The following is a 15759-nucleotide window of genomic DNA, read 5'->3' on the forward strand; positions in this document are numbered from 1 at the left end:
GGTACGTCCACCAGGCCTCCCGCATGCCCACTATACGCCCTCGCTCAAAGTCCGTCAACTGCACATACGGTTCACGTCCACGCTGTCGCGGCATGCTACCAGTGTTAAAGACTGCGATGGAGCTCCGTATGCCACGGCAAACTGGCTGACACTGACGGCGGCGGTGCACAAATGCTGCGCAGCTAGCGCCATTCGACGGCCAACACCGCGGTTCCTGGTGTGTCCGCTGTGCCGTGCGTGTGATCATTGCTTGTACAGCCCTCTCGCAGTGTCCGGAGCAAGTATGGTGGGTCTGACACACCGGTGTCAATGTGTTCTTTTTTCCATTTCCAGGAGTGTAGGTCATATTGTGAGGAAGAACACCGCCACAGTGCACGGTAACTGCTCGCTGATCGGCAAGCACTGTCTTTTCCCTTTCCTTCAACTGCCTCTGCTTCGCCGCCCCCTTCGGCGCTGAAGTCACCATGACTTCACGACATGTGACGTCCAGCTTTCTGTGCATCACTGAGAGACCTCCGGCAACATGCTCCCGCACTTTCATTCACATCCACCGATTTACTCTATACCACTCGTCCTTAAGTTTTACAGAGCAGCATAAGTAAATGTTCTAGAGGATAACATCGGATGCTCTATGAGGCTCCACACAGTTGGTGTGGTTGTATATAAGAACGTAGCAACGGCATAAGAACGCAGGAACATTTGTAGAGTTTTGATTACTGGTGCAGGACTGGGAATACACCATAAATAAATGTAACGTAGGCGAAGATATCTACTACTGTACTGTTAGACGATTGCTAAGAAATCACCGCAACGGCAACTACCGTAAAATACCAAGGAGTAACCATCTATACCAACTTAAAGTGCAACGACGACATAAAACAGATTGTAGGAAAAGTAGATGCCCGGCTGAGATTCATGGGAAGACCGTGATTCATTCATGAAAGATGTGACCTACGAAACACGTTTTCGCCAAGTCTTGAGTACTGTTCATGTCTGAGACCCTTAACAAGTTGGATTAAGAGAAGAGTGTCTCCATCACATACATGTATCTAGCTTGCGCTTGTATGTGATAGAGACACTTAACATTTATAATGTCATCTCTCTTGGACGCCTATGTGCTACTTACGACAATTTTGTAAGGCCTGCGTGTTATAGGCAGCTATTAATAGCACCATTGTTTGCCTTGATGTTGTAACCTGTATGTGTCCTAAGATCCGATGATGGTGGCTTTAGTTTCGCCGAAACTGGTAATCATGTAATAAAAAGAATTCCTGCGATCTTGGCTACCAGTTTATTGTTTTACAAACATTATTGTAGTCTATGACGGTGTAGTAACCACAAACTTTTTTCGAGCTTTCTTCTATGTAACATTTTTAATTTCCCAGTTTACCAGTTTACCAGGTGTCAATGTGCCATAAATGGGTGCTTTCACTTATCCGATAGTACGTAAAACTGAATTAACGTATTTTCCGAGATTATGTGTGATAATTATGAACCATTACCATACTAAGGGCGTTTAAAAAGTAATGGAAGACTTTTTTTCTGAAAGCAGGTTGGTTTTATCCAGGAATCTAATATGTCGTATTATTTCCTACTCTTTTTGCTACAAAATCTCTTGCCGGCCGGTGTGGCCAAGCGTTTCTAGGCGCTACAGTCTGGGACCGCGCGACCTCTACGGTCGCAGGTTCGAATCCTGCCTCGGGCATGGATGTGTGTGATGTCCTTGGGTTAGTTAGGTTTAAGTAGTTCTAAGTTGTAGGGGACTGATGACCTCAGAAGTTAAGTCCCATAGTACTCAGAGCCATTTGAACCAACAAAATCTCATTTTTCAACATAGTCTCCGTTCAATTCGGCGACCTTACGCAACCTTACTGGGAGGGCCTGTATGCTCACATGGTACCACTCTATTGGTCGACGTCGGAACCAATGTCTTGCTGTATCAATAATGACTCCATCATCCATGTACAGCTTCTAGCGGAGAGCATCCTTCATTGGGCCAAACAGATAGAAGTCGGAAGGTGCAAGATCCGGGCTTAGGGTGGACAAGGAAGAAAAGTCCAGAGCTTCTGTAAAGTTTTGGAAAGTAGGAGACGAGATACTGGCAGAAGTAAATCTGTGAGGGCGGGCCGTGAGTCGTGCTTGGCTAGCTCAGGTGGTAGAGCACTTGCCCGCGATAAGCAAAGGTCCCGAGTTCGAGTCTGTGTCCGGCACACAGTTTTAATCTGCCAGGAAGTTTGTAAGCGTATTGTCATATCGCTGGCTTAGTTGTGGAGTATCTTTGCGGGCAGCCGCGTCTGACGAGTCGAGCGCGGGACACAGAACTGTTATGTTGTGTAGTGTGTAGCTCTGCATGTGAGAGGCTTTTTCTACTATTCAGGTTGAAGTGTTGCTACAAGTGCTGTCACAGTAAAGTGATGAAATATGGAAGTGATTCAGAGGAAAGTGCGTCAAGAAGTAATGAAAAAGTGAGCAGTGCCGTCGATAACGTATTTATGTATCCTCTCGTTGCGTGTCGCATAGCATCGATCATCCGCGCCGTGTTCGGTCTCCAAGAATAAACCAATGTGAATCAGTAAAAATTAGTTACCATAGAATTGTGCAGTCAAGTACAAGTGACTTGTAGCGAGTGTGAGGACGTGCGTTCGATCATCGCGTTTCCGCATCATCAGCAATCAGCCGCGCCGCGACGGTTACGCGCACGCTCGTACAAGTGAGAACTGAGAACTGAAAAATTAACTTTACGAACAGTATTCTATCATTACTAGTGACAAGGAGGACTATTACCAGGTATCTGTATGTGTGACGAGCGTAAGAACTTTCTTTCGATAATTCGGCTTCCGCATCATCAACAATCACCTGCGTCGTGTCGGTTACGCGTACGCTCGTCCGAATGATATTTTGGACTGCTAATCATCAAGATTGTTAATTGGGATAACATTTACGATTTAGAGTGTAGACAGTGCAACCTATGGTTTCCATATCATCTCAGATTATAGATGTTCATACCAGACATAGGACAGTGTTGTGTTTTAACGTTGAGTGGCTCCCCTAAATCCACTTGCATATTTCGATAGATAATGTCAGGCAAGCCAGCAGCAGTGTGGAGCAGAACTGTACGACCGCCGCGGGATTACCAGGTACGTGGTGTGGACAGGGCGCACGGTCAAGAAACGAGGTCAGTTTAAGGTACCACCCCCACCCATTTGTATCCCCGTGTGTGTTACAAGTTTCAAAGTCCAATGAAGTTTTGTGAGCTCCTCTCGCGTGCTCAGACTGTCTTGAGGCCTTTCACTATCATGGAGATGGAGAAGTTCGTTTCACATTTTTGTGACGACGAACTCGCTGAAGTCCTTCGTACCTTTTTACGGTCTTCTGTTAGGCTGCGAGGAACCCAGAGGGCAGACAACTTTTAGTAGGTGGACGAGTGTGCCAGCAATACCAACAGAGACATCTAGTTGTGCAATGGGGGATTCGATTGTGATCTGTCGATCACATCGAGCATTTCAGCAGTCACGCCTATATTCAGCAGGCCGGCACGCGAGATATCAAACAGGTTCGCGCGACTTTTCTGCGATGATGACAGACTCAACGTGCTTTTGTTCACTCCCTGGCCTCCATAGAAATTCTGAAAGCGCCTATGAATGTATCTGCGATTGGTTTTACGCCGAAATAAACTCAGTGATAGCTCTCTGCCTGGAACGCACCTCCGTTACAGGCGTCACTTTGAAGGCTACGGCAGAGCTTCACGGAACTCTAGGGGCTGAGGTGGGAATATTCAAAGATGTCCCACAACAAATTACGCATTTTATCAGCGGAAATTGGCCGACGGAAAAAATGTGTTGCATTTCTTACTGACGCCCTTGATATTTGTAACGCTTACAGATCTGAAGAGGGCAGTATAACTTTACTGAAACCAGTAATCAAGACTTGTTCCAACTGCGATCTGGGCAGTGAAACTTCTATTTTGGAATTTTTTTTACAGTGATAAACAGATCATTCTCCTTTTGACAGTGTTAGGTAATTACGAAAATCACCACTTAATAACTATGGACCCACCAGTGAAATTTTCCTTCAACGATAGTGATGAAGCTCAGCCAAGGAGCAAGGCTTGCGTCGGACGGTGACTTCACATGGCGTGAGGAGGTCAAACGTTACTCTTCTAGTCAAAAAGGAAGAAGGGCGACTGAGCGAAGTAACATCGCAGTGCGGGTTCGCCTCTATAAGTCATCTTTGAGGAACGAGCAGTTTCAACGGTAAAACGCTATTCGCATCGTTCCTGCCTGTCACGGCCACACCGATAAGGCGGGCGATTTTTGCTGTCTGATGAAATATGGAAAAGCCGCTCAGCCAGGAAATTCAGGCCCATCAGTTGTCGCATCCGGGAGCGATCTCATAGATGGCGGAGGCAGTTCCACAACATTCACTAGCGTGTCCTCTTCCCCAGGCATCGCTGTGGAAAGTCTTTCTGCAGTTGAGTCCATCACGTACTGATGAAGGGCTTCAGTCTGGAACCGCGCTGCTGCTACGGTCGCAGGTTTGAATCCTGCCTCAGGCATGGCTGTGTGTGATTAGTTCTAAGTCTAGGGGACTGTTGACCTCAGATGTTCAGTCCCATAGTGCTAAGAGCCATTTGAAACATTTGATGAAGTGCTATCGACGCTGTAGTCGCAAACGTCCGAATACATCCGCTGATAGAAGCTGCAATGAGAGAGGCAGGCCCATGCATCCAAATTACTAATTAGAGTAATACACAAAAGAATGGAGACGAAAAAAGATGTTCTCTTAGACGACGGATCAGTGTGGCTATTGGAGAGATAAGGGCCCAGAGACGCAGTTCTGACGCAGCACTCGATAATGGAAGCAAGATTTAAGGTAAACCATGACACGTTCATCGGATTTTGAAAAAGTGTTCGAGAATATAAAATGGTGCAACATGTTCGAAATTCTGGGCAAGTAGGAGTGAGCTGTAGGGAAAGAGCAGGTAAGTGCGAAAACCATCTACAATCTGCGTAACGGCTCATGTATTAAAATTGCTGAAAATATGCAGAAGACTGGAGAAGAAAATACAGGATCTGTTAGCTGACAATGTACAGGCGTTTAGTCACATTTTGGCTCATCAGTGCATGTATACGCATTCGCGATTGTTGTGGCTCAAAGTTCGCTAAGGTGAGGCTCGACGTGAGCTTTTCCCCTGAGCAGCTCATGTATGAACAAGAACGACGAGGGAACAAGAAAACTGGAAGACAAAGAGCGAAGTGATCCGATTAGTCGAAGACGTGGATGTAGTCTTATATCCCCACTGATCTGTCTAGATATTGAAGAAGAAAAGGCAATAATCAAGGATCAAGAGAGAAATTAAAATTTTTGGTGAAAGGATATCAACGATAAGATTCACTGATGACATTGCTGTTCTTAGTCAGACTGAAGAGAATTTACAGAATGTGTTGAACGGAATGAACTCAATAATAGGAAATGAATATGGACTGAGAGTAAACCAAAGAAAAGACGAAAGTAATGAGAAGTAGCAGAAATGAGAACTGCAGAACTTCCAATTAAAATTACCCATTTGTCTCTGCTCTTCTTGTACACTTCCATTGATACGCCAAATATCCGTAACGCTTCCAGACGGTATTCAGTCATGTTCTGGCTCATCAGTGAATGTATAAGCATTCACGAGTGATGTGGATCACAGACTTCTCAGTTGCGGTTCTACATGAACTTTTTCCCCGAGCGGCTCATGAGCCCTTTTCGAGCAAATTGCTCGCAAGCGTATTCGTCCCTTACAGGTTTAGAACAACTTATATATGGGGCCAACCTTATGGTTGCCGTGCATTCTAGGAAACAAGATAAAACGGCACAGCTTCTGTACGATATGAAATGGTTTATGCAGCATTCGCAGCGAACAGCTTGACGAATGCTGCTCAAGGAGAGAGATTTTGGTTCCGTCTAAGGCAGGGGTGCTCAACCCATTGATTGCGTTCGACCGGTCGATTGCCACTGACTTATGAGTCGATCTTTCAAAATCTTTGTGCGATATCTTTTTAAATGAGCTCGTTTGGAAAATAACAGTTTGTACACAATGAGTATTTCGCACGGTATTTGTAGGCGGTGAATCTGACAGGACTGTCTCCACCTCCTTCGTCTGCAATCCATCTGCATTTCACCACCTTTAACGCTAGCGACAAGCAACAGTCTTTCCTCCTGCATGATGAGGCCGGTATTAGCGAACTGTAACTTCGGGCGTTGTGAGCGGGGGTTGCACTGAGTGGGGAGAGCGCTCGGGGTTTGCTGCGGGTCTTTTACCTTTGGATAGCACACTTGCAGAAATTAAATGTAGAACATTTTCCTCAAATACAGTCAGAGCTGTCAGACCAACAAATATCACTGGATGAACAAGCTGCAAAGTATATTTCCAACCTGAAGGCACTGAGGACAGAGTCTGATTTGTAGGCAATGGAACCTATTCTAGCTTTCATAGCTCAGTTTCTCCAAAAAAAGTGGATGAGGAATGTATTTCAACTAAAATGAGTACTCTTTTCTCTCGTAGTTCGACTGCACTTGAAAAGGAAATAATTCGATTTCAGGACGACATTTTATTACAGTTATAATACAATGAAAATGACTTTTGCAAATTAGTGAGTGTAAAAATCTACGCTAACAGTGTAAAAGTAGAGTCCTATGTTTTGTCAATGGGACTTAACATCTGTGGTCATCAGTCCCCTAGAACTTAGAACTACTTAAACCTAACTAACCTAAGGACGTCACATACATCCATGCCCGAGGCAGGATTCGAACATGCGACCGTAGCGGTCGCGGGGTTCCAGACTGTAACGCCTAGAACCACTCGGCCACCCCGGCCGCCGATTATGATAAACATATCAATGATATGCAAAGCCTAGTACCTCACTAAACTTTCTTCAACGTTTATGATGGTGCATATTTTAATTTTTATAACATGTGTAATATCTTGAAAATTGAGTAGTCGGCCTAAAACTTTTGATGGAGAGAAAATTACCTTCTATGATTTTTATGTACTTTAAATGGTTAATTTTATTCATGGCTGTGTATCAGCAACTGCGAAGCACGTTATAAATATAGAAATATTCAATCGTCACTTGCACAAATTTTTATTAATTCAACCTCCTGACTTGTTTCGGCAGTTTCATTTGCCATCCTCAGAATGATCATACAATTAAGGTCACATCGGAAAGCAATCGTCAAGCAAACTCTGGACGATAGTCCTTCGTTACACTATTGCATGGTACTATCAAGCAGCTAAAAAGTAACGTAAAAAATACGAAGATATGGTGACAAAAGAAAAAAACTTCACAATATGAGTAAGATATTAAAAAATGACGAGACATTTGGTGATAAGACCACCAGAAATCTAGATACGCTAGAATAATAAAAAAATAATGGGACTGCGACTGATTGCTCGGTGCCTCTGCTCCCGTATAGTCTACGGTCGCTGCGCACAACAGTTCCTTACGGAATCAAAGTTGCCTTTGCGAATTTTTCGAATTTTTAACTCAGTAGGTCTCTAAATGGACTAAGATACATGTAGTTGATCTCAAGACTAGAAAGGCTGAGCCCTCCTGATCTACGGGAAAGCTAAATTGAAGACAGGGAATGGAAGGCCGTGGGGTGCTGACCCTGAGAGAGAGAGAGAGAGAGAGAGAGTGAGAGAGGGGGGGGGGGGAAGAGGGTGTAGAGGGTGTAATTTCACAGTGTACAGTTGGCTGGATAATACAATGGTGAATCCAAGTACTGCGCCAGTGTTTGGACCAAAACGCGGCTCTGTGACATGCTGCGTTGTAAACAAGGGGGAAGCTATTGGGCTGTTCGGAGCGGGTATACACATTTTTGTGACGCTATCTGCGCTTTTAATTCGGGCGGTTTTACTGCCCATTCGGAAATAAAATAACTGATCCCGCTCCTTTTATCGTGCTGGCTATATATTTTTTTCCTTTCCCTGTAATAACAACGGACGCGATGCGCGTTTCCTGGTCGCCGAACAGCGATACACGCTTCAAATTCTTATTTGTCCAGAGAGAGAAAATAATACGTTGCCGTGTATTAGCATCCTCCATTTGAAGTTGCGGTGCGGGCAAACACTGTTATTATACGTAGTTTCCCCTGTCTCTACGTCCTTTCCTCCTACACTGCCACACACTCCAGTTCAGGAATATCTCTAGTATCGAGCAAGGGCCGTGGCCTTTACGATACTGGGTTCGAATTCTGGTTGGGTGGAACCGCGTTTGCTATGGTAGGAACTACCCAGTGGAATAATTGCACTGATAGAACACAAAGAATAATGATTCTATCGTAGAAATATTTTAGGATCACAATCTGTGTATTTTGATTGCTCAGCACACTACTACTGTGGACCAATATTGTTTAAGATCAGAATCTAACGTTCAATGACTACAAAGAAGAAACTTCAAATCTTCAGCAGTAATAAATGTCTTAAATTTACATGCGTTGGGACCTCTGGTAAACTCAAAGTGTAGATCCGATTTCGCTGCAAGGTATAGAAAAACACTTTATATGGTGATTCAAATGCTACTGTTTGCTTTTTGCTCCTGACATTCTTATGCGTGACCCATCTTGAACATTACACTATTGATTCATTACATCACTTAAATATGACGAATTGCAACCGCGATTTAATTCGTCCTTGATATCGGTGTGATATTCATCCAGTCGCTTTTCGAATTTAATACGATTTATTGCACCATTAACCAGCTATCGAGCTGCTGCAGGCTCTTCATCAGATGGACTTATTACAGAAACATTATTTTCTGGAACATGTGCAGCTAAAATCCGGGGCACGATACTGGGGAAATTAACGGAAATTTAGGTACAAATTAACGAAATACGTGCGAAACGAAACGATCGTTGTTTTAGAATACTTTTTAGCCGCATATCTCTCTCTCTCTCTCTCTCTCTCTCTCTCTCTCTCTCTCTCTCTCTCTCTCTCTCTCTCTCTCTCTGTTTACAACAACAGATAATAGTTGCAAATGAACTTAGCAAGATCTATGAGTGTTCATACTTTGGCATTATACGTGTAATATATGTCAAAAGAGTTACAGATAAACAATCAGGATTAAAAATTTACCAAACAAATAAAAGAGCGAATGAGTTACTAACGCATGTGGCAGATATAGATGAACCTGGGAAGCTCATGAATTGAGCTTTTGGTTGCGGAAACATGCCGCTATAAAAAACAGTTACTGCAAAAATAACGGAACGAAATCGTTTGATGTGAATAAAAGCGTGAAAAAGTTAAGAGTATAAAAGGATGACATAAATGAACACGGAAAGCTGTAGGTGTATGCATGAGTTGAGTTACTGATTATGTATTGTTAAAATTGCAAGTTCTGCACGAGTATGAATATATCACATTTTTGTGGTTTTCGAAGGTGGTTTGGTACCAGGATTTCTTGGAAATTATGGACGGAAAAGTATTCACTCTCTTTGCTCGTTATGTACTTCGTGAGGTGACTCAAAAACATAAATACGTGGCGTATTCCGAAAGTGAGGTCCGATCGGTAGCGAAATGGAAACACAGTGACAAACTGATAAAGCTTTGTCTAAGTGTGTTGAACATTGTCTCTAGTATGCCCGTTGATCGCGTTACGTCTGTCTTTTCAGGTCTGAGCGCACAGTGAGCACGTAAAGTGCCTAGAAAACAGAGTCTTCCGCCAAGTATGAGTGCCCCTGAGAGATTTCGCCTGATTTGATGCAGCCCACACAACCTAACTGTCACGCATTTTCTTCTTCATGACAGTTCTTGGCCGCACTCTGTAGGGGCTATGAGGATGCCCCTGCAGTGTTTACGGTGGGCAGTGTTTGATCGCCCTCCATACAGCCCGGACTTCGCTCCCTCTGATTTTCATCTCTGCTGCCATGAATCTCTGGCTAAGAAATCAATGTTTTGCCATAGACAACGAACTGCAGGTCAGCGTAGAATATTGGTGAAAAGTGCAGGCGGCTGCCTTCTATGACAAGAGTATCAGAAAGTTGATACAACACTACGACAGTTGTCTCAGACGGAGCGGCGACTATGTACAGACGTTGCTGGAAGGTATGGCTAACTATTGCAAATAAAACACTTTTGATTTTCATTGTGTTTTCCATTTCGCAACCGATAGGACCTTATTTTGGAATACGCCTCGTAACTCCAACTTCGTACCACACATTGCCCGCCATGATCACTCTGCTGCCAATGAAATCCTCTGTTCTGATGAAATTATATTTTCCTGGAGACGCACGAGTCTCAAAAAGACAAGCCGAAGCAATGAATTAAAATTTGTGCCAGGGTCGCTGCTTTTTTGTTTTTTGTTACTGTTCTCTGCAGCTGGTCGGGACGGATCATATGACACCTGTTCTAGTTGATCGTTGAACATTTCACTCAGATTTTTTTTTTATTACAGAGAACAACCAGCTCTCGGACTGAACATGCTGAGCTTCTGTACCGGCTTGAACTGGGGTCTCTTGTTTACTAGGAAGATATGCTAACCACTACACTGCTGTAGCATTGTAGCTACCACCTCTACATGGACTACTATAGTCCATTGGCCTCCCTAACACAAGCTTCAGTTCACACCTTCAGCCCATTTCTCCCCTTTTTTAAATCGCCAGTATTGCAAAGTTTCTACGCCACTAGAATAGCACCCCAGTTTTGCATCTAATGGGGAAGGTGTGAATTGAAGTTTATGACAGTAAGTGAAGAACCTGGGTTAAAGTCCTGGCTGTGGCATAAGTCTTAATTCATTGCTTCACCTTCATTCTTGTCGAAAACATTTGTGTTACACAGCGCTGACAAACGTTCACAGACGAAACTGCTTCAACAGCTGGAGATCTACATCCGGAAGGTAAAGTCACCTCTGCCTGCAGTAAACTTTCTGTTCACTTACGCCTAAATTTCCGATATTTTCGCTAGCACCACCGCCCCAGCGTCAAGTTGTGGCTCCATGTACAGTCGCTCGAAAACTAGTTACTCTGTATAACTAAATGACTAAAACGGTGACCTTGTTTCCCTAGGACAAGTTCCAGGTTGTGATTCTTCAACTTCTCCTGGCATACTTCATCACGAAATAGTTCGCGGGTGAATGGTCGGTTGTCAGTTGCAGGTTATCTATCTAACGGCTTCCAGAGTAACGAAAATTCAGTTCCCAGTACTTCATACAATTATTGACTGAATTTAAAAACTTAAAATGCTGATATAATCCACTCATTAAGAGATATAATCTTATGTTAAAGATATAATACAGTAAGTCAAGTATTAAAGTTAGACATCATATATGTAACATCAGGGTAACTCATGGCGCGCAAATTATACAGACTACATTCAACCCGTATTTCAATGTGAGAGCATTTAGAGAGTCTTAAAAAACTTTACTCAAGATTCCAAACCTTTTTGATATTTTTCTCTCTGAGAAACAAAACAAAAAAAATGAAAGGAAAAAAAAATTTGCTTATTACATGTTCACTGTTCACACAGTAAAACGTCAGCATCAGGTAACACGTTTTAACTTATAATCCTATTCACAACTCTTTTGCAGATAGTAACCACATTTACTACTCAATGTTTTATCACTGTACAAGACATAGTTAAGAAGATACGTCATCATAGAGATGAACGGCAAACTAGCTATTATACAGGGGGCGATCAAAAAGTTTCTGTTCGAAGGCCGTACAGCCCAAAATCGGTATGACAATCCGGCAAAATCGTCGTGAGCATTGCTACAACCATCCTAACGACACGCCATGTGAAAGATAACTGTTCAGTGCAACACCGTACACTGCTGCATGAAGAAGTAAGTAATTGCCTGTCGCAATAGCAATTGTCGGTCCTTCAAGGCCTTTTTAGGGGACCAATGGCGTGACAGTCAGATAGGGAGTCAGGACTGTAGGGGGGGAGGGGGGGCGGGTGCTTGGCGTAGCTGCTGCTGGTCTCTCACATCGAGCAGCGTCTTGTGTCGAATCGTGACCAGCAAGGAACTTGGCACACCATTCCACAGGGCCGCGTGGGGTAGCCGGGCAGTCTAAGCGCCTTGCCATGGTCTGCGCCGCAATCGTACGATGTAATCTGATTGGTAAGTGTGAAAGATCTACTGAGGGTCAACTCTTTTATATGTGAGAGATTTTGAAACGTACCAGCATGAAAAACATTCAATGTTGAGTATTTACCGCAGGTAGTAGCCCACAGCTCAAAAATGGTTCAAATGGCTCTGCACACTATGGGACTTAACTTCTGAGGTCATCAGTCCCCTAGAACTTAGAACTACTTAAACCTAACTAACCTAAGGACATCACACACACATCCATGCCCGAGGCAGGATTCGAACCTGCGACCGTAGCGGTCGTGCGGTTCCAGACTGAAGCTCCTAGAACCGCTCAGCCACGTCGCCCGGCACTTGTCTACAACCTGTACTGGTACATCCATTATGTATATTCTTATGAAGCCGACACATTTTTCTTAAAAGTTGCTTGCCCGGCGTCGGCGGATAAATACGATGTTGCAGTGCCATGCTTGCATGTTCAAAAGAACATTGCATGGTAATTTGGAATAACACAGGCACTACAAAATTGTATTTATCTGCCGACTCCGTGCAATCAACAATCAAGCAAATGTCTCTCCTGAAAGGGAATATGCATAACGTATGTACGAGTACAGGTTGCAGACACATGGATGACTACATATGGAAGTTTGGGTCTGGCAATGAGCCGTGCTCGGATACCATAATGGTAAGGCCGACTTGTCACGATAAGTGGGAAATCCGGTTTCGAGTCCCGGTCCGACAAGGATTTTCATTGTCGTCATTCCATTCCACAGCTAATGGTTGTCCATATTCGCAACTGCAAATAGATTTAGTGCAGCTAATTCCATTCCAAACTTGACTGTAGGCAATATATGGAGTTATACATGCATTTTGCGAGCAATAATACGAATTATGAAAGGAACTTCTCAGTTGTTGTTGTTGTTGTTGTTGTTGTGGTCTTCAATCCTGAGACTGGTTTGATGCAGCTTTCCATGCTACTCTATCCTGTGCAAGATTCATCATCTCCCTGTACCTACTGCAACATACATCCTTCTGAATCTGCTTAGTGTATTCATCTCTTGGTCAACCTCTACGATTTTTACCCTCCACGCTGCCCTCCAATGCTAAATTTGTGATCCCTTGATGCCTCAGAACATGTCCTACCAACCGGTCCCTTCTTCTTGTCAAGTTGTGCCACAAACTCCTCTTCTCCCCAATTCTATTCGATACCTCCTCATTAGTTATGTGATCTACCCATCTAATCTTCAGCATTTTTCTGTAACACCACGTTTCCAAAGCTTCTATTCTCTTCTTGTCCAAACTATTTATCGTCCATGTTCCACTTCCATACATGGCTACACTCCATGCAAATACTTTCAGAAATGACTTCCTACATTCACAGTTACCCACTCATTATGTTAATAGACGTGGCGAATCTACTAGAGCACAAAAAATTGAATAAAATATATGGGGTGGCGCTATGAATACACTCCTGGAAATGGAAGAAAGAACACATTGACACCGGTGTGTCAGACCCACCATACTTGCTCCGGACACTGCGAGAGGGCTGTACAAGCAATGATCACACGCACGGCACAGCGGACACACCAGGAACCGCGGTGTTGGCCGTCGAATGGCGCTAACTGCGCAGCATTTGTGCACCGCCGCCGTCAGTGTCAGCCAGTTTGCCGTGGCATACGGAGCTCCATCGCAGTCTTTAACACTGGTAGCATGCCGCGACAGCGTGGACGTGAACCGTATGTGCAGTTGACGGACTTTGAGCGAGGGCGTATAGTGGGCATGCGGGAGGCCGGGTGGACGTACCGCCGAATTGCTCAACACGTGGGGCGTGAGGTCTCCACAGTACATCGATGTTGTCGCCAGTGGTCGGCGGAAGGTGCACGTGCCCGTCGACCTGGGACCGGACCGCAGCGACGCACGGATGCACGCCAAGACCGTAGGATCCTACGCAGTGCCGTAGGGGACCGCACCGCCACTTCCCAGCAAATTAGGGACACTGTTGTTCCTGGGGTATCGGCGAGGACCATTCGCAACCGTCTCCATGAAGCTGGGCTACGGTCCCGCACACCGTTAGGCCGTCTTCCGCTCACGCCCCAACATCGTGCAGCCCGCCTCCAGTGGTGTCGCGACAGGCGTGAATGGAGGGACGAATGGAGACGTGTCGTCTTCAGCGATGAGAGTCGCTTCTGCCTTGGTGCCAATGATGGTCGTATGCGTGTTTGGCGCCGTGCAGGTGAGCGCCACAATCAGGACTGCATACGACCGAGGCACACAGGGCCAACACCCGGCATCATGGTGTGGGGAGCGATCTCCTACACTGGCCGTACACCACTGGTGATCGTCGAGGGGACACTGAATAGTGCACGGTACGTCTAAACCGTCATCGAACCCATCGTTCTACCATTCCTAGACCGGCAAGGGAACTTGCTGTTCCAACAGGACAATGCACGTCCGCATGTATCCCGTGCCACCCAACGTGTTCTAGAAGGTGTAAGTCAACTACCCTGGCCAGCAAGATCTCCGGATCTGTCCCCCATTGAGCATGTTTGGGACTGGATGAAGCGTCGTCTCACGCGGTCTGCACGTCCAGCACGAACGCTGGTCCAACTGAGGCGCCAGGTGGAAATGGCATGGCAAGCCGTTCCACAGGACTACATCCAGCATCTCTACGATCGTCTCCATGGGAGAATAGCAGCCTGCATTGCTGCGAAAGGTGGATATACACTGTACTAGTGCCGACATTGTGCATGCTCTGTTGCCTGTGTCTATGTGCCTGTGGTTCTGTCAGTGTGATCATGTGATGTATCTGACCCCAGGAATGTGTCAATAAAGTTTCCCCTTCCTGGGACAATGAATTCACGGTGTTCTTATTTCAATTTCCAGGAGTGTAATTAAGCCACTTTAAAACACCCGATATTGATTTCCACTAATAAACTGTTCGGATACGTTTTATCTAATAGTTATAAAGCTTGGGAGAAGGTTTAGTTTACAGCTTAATAATTACGGTACTTAAAATGTTTTTTTGTGGAGTAAGACAGTGAGAGTTGCAGTCACAATGAGCTGGTTTGTGATGGCTATTAATCGACTGAGAGAGTGAGGGTCACCATCACAATGAGATACTAATTGCAGCGAGGACCGGGCTCAGTGGACGCGTGTCGGGCGGTACTCACTGACGTGCACGATGCGCTGCGTGGCGAGGTCGCGCAGCACGTCTTCGATCACGGGGTCCCCCGCGCGGTATAGTTCGTGCTGCGAGATGCGCCGGTGGAAGCGCTCCAGTGACGTCAGGTTCTTCCTGCAAACACAAGCAACAGACAGGCGGTTAGACGCCGCATTTGTATTCCGTCACAACCATCGGAAAATAACGCTACGTGCAGCTCTGTCGGAAAGAGCAAAACATAGCAATACGTAGCAAGCTCAGACAGGGCTGCAGGGAGAACAACGGCCGTAGAAAACCAGACTGTGAAGCAGCCACAAGTCGCATACATAACATAGATAAATGTAATGTATTGCGAATACATAGAAAGAAGGATCCTTTATTGTATGATTATATGATAGCGAAACAAACACTGATAGCAAGTTACCTCTGTAAAATATCTGGGAGTATGCGTGCGGAATGTGCGGTAGCGTTCTCGCTTCCCACGCCCGGGTTCCCGGGTTCGATTCCCGACGGGGTCATGGATTTTCTCTG

General features: G+C 45.1%; 1 protein-coding gene across 1 annotated transcript in view; it reads right to left on the minus strand.

Annotated features, from left to right (window-relative positions):
* LOC126160634 (extracellular serine/threonine protein CG31145-like) overlaps positions 1–15556 on the minus strand; it is a 224883-nt gene extending 209327 nt beyond the window's left edge. The window contains exons 1-2 of the mRNA XM_049916918.1: positions 15477–15556; positions 15239–15363 (exon numbers count right to left, since the gene is read on the minus strand). Of these exons, the coding sequence (XP_049772875.1) occupies positions 15239–15363; positions 15477–15556 (205 nt within the window). The remainder of the gene's footprint in view (positions 1–15238; positions 15364–15476) is intronic.
* Between the last annotated feature and the right edge of the window lie 203 nt (positions 15557–15759).

The sequence above is a fragment of the Schistocerca cancellata genome, chromosome 2 (genome assembly GCF_023864275.1).
Source record: "Schistocerca cancellata isolate TAMUIC-IGC-003103 chromosome 2, iqSchCanc2.1, whole genome shotgun sequence".
Classification (NCBI taxonomy): Eukaryota; Metazoa; Arthropoda; class Insecta; order Orthoptera; family Acrididae; genus Schistocerca; species Schistocerca cancellata.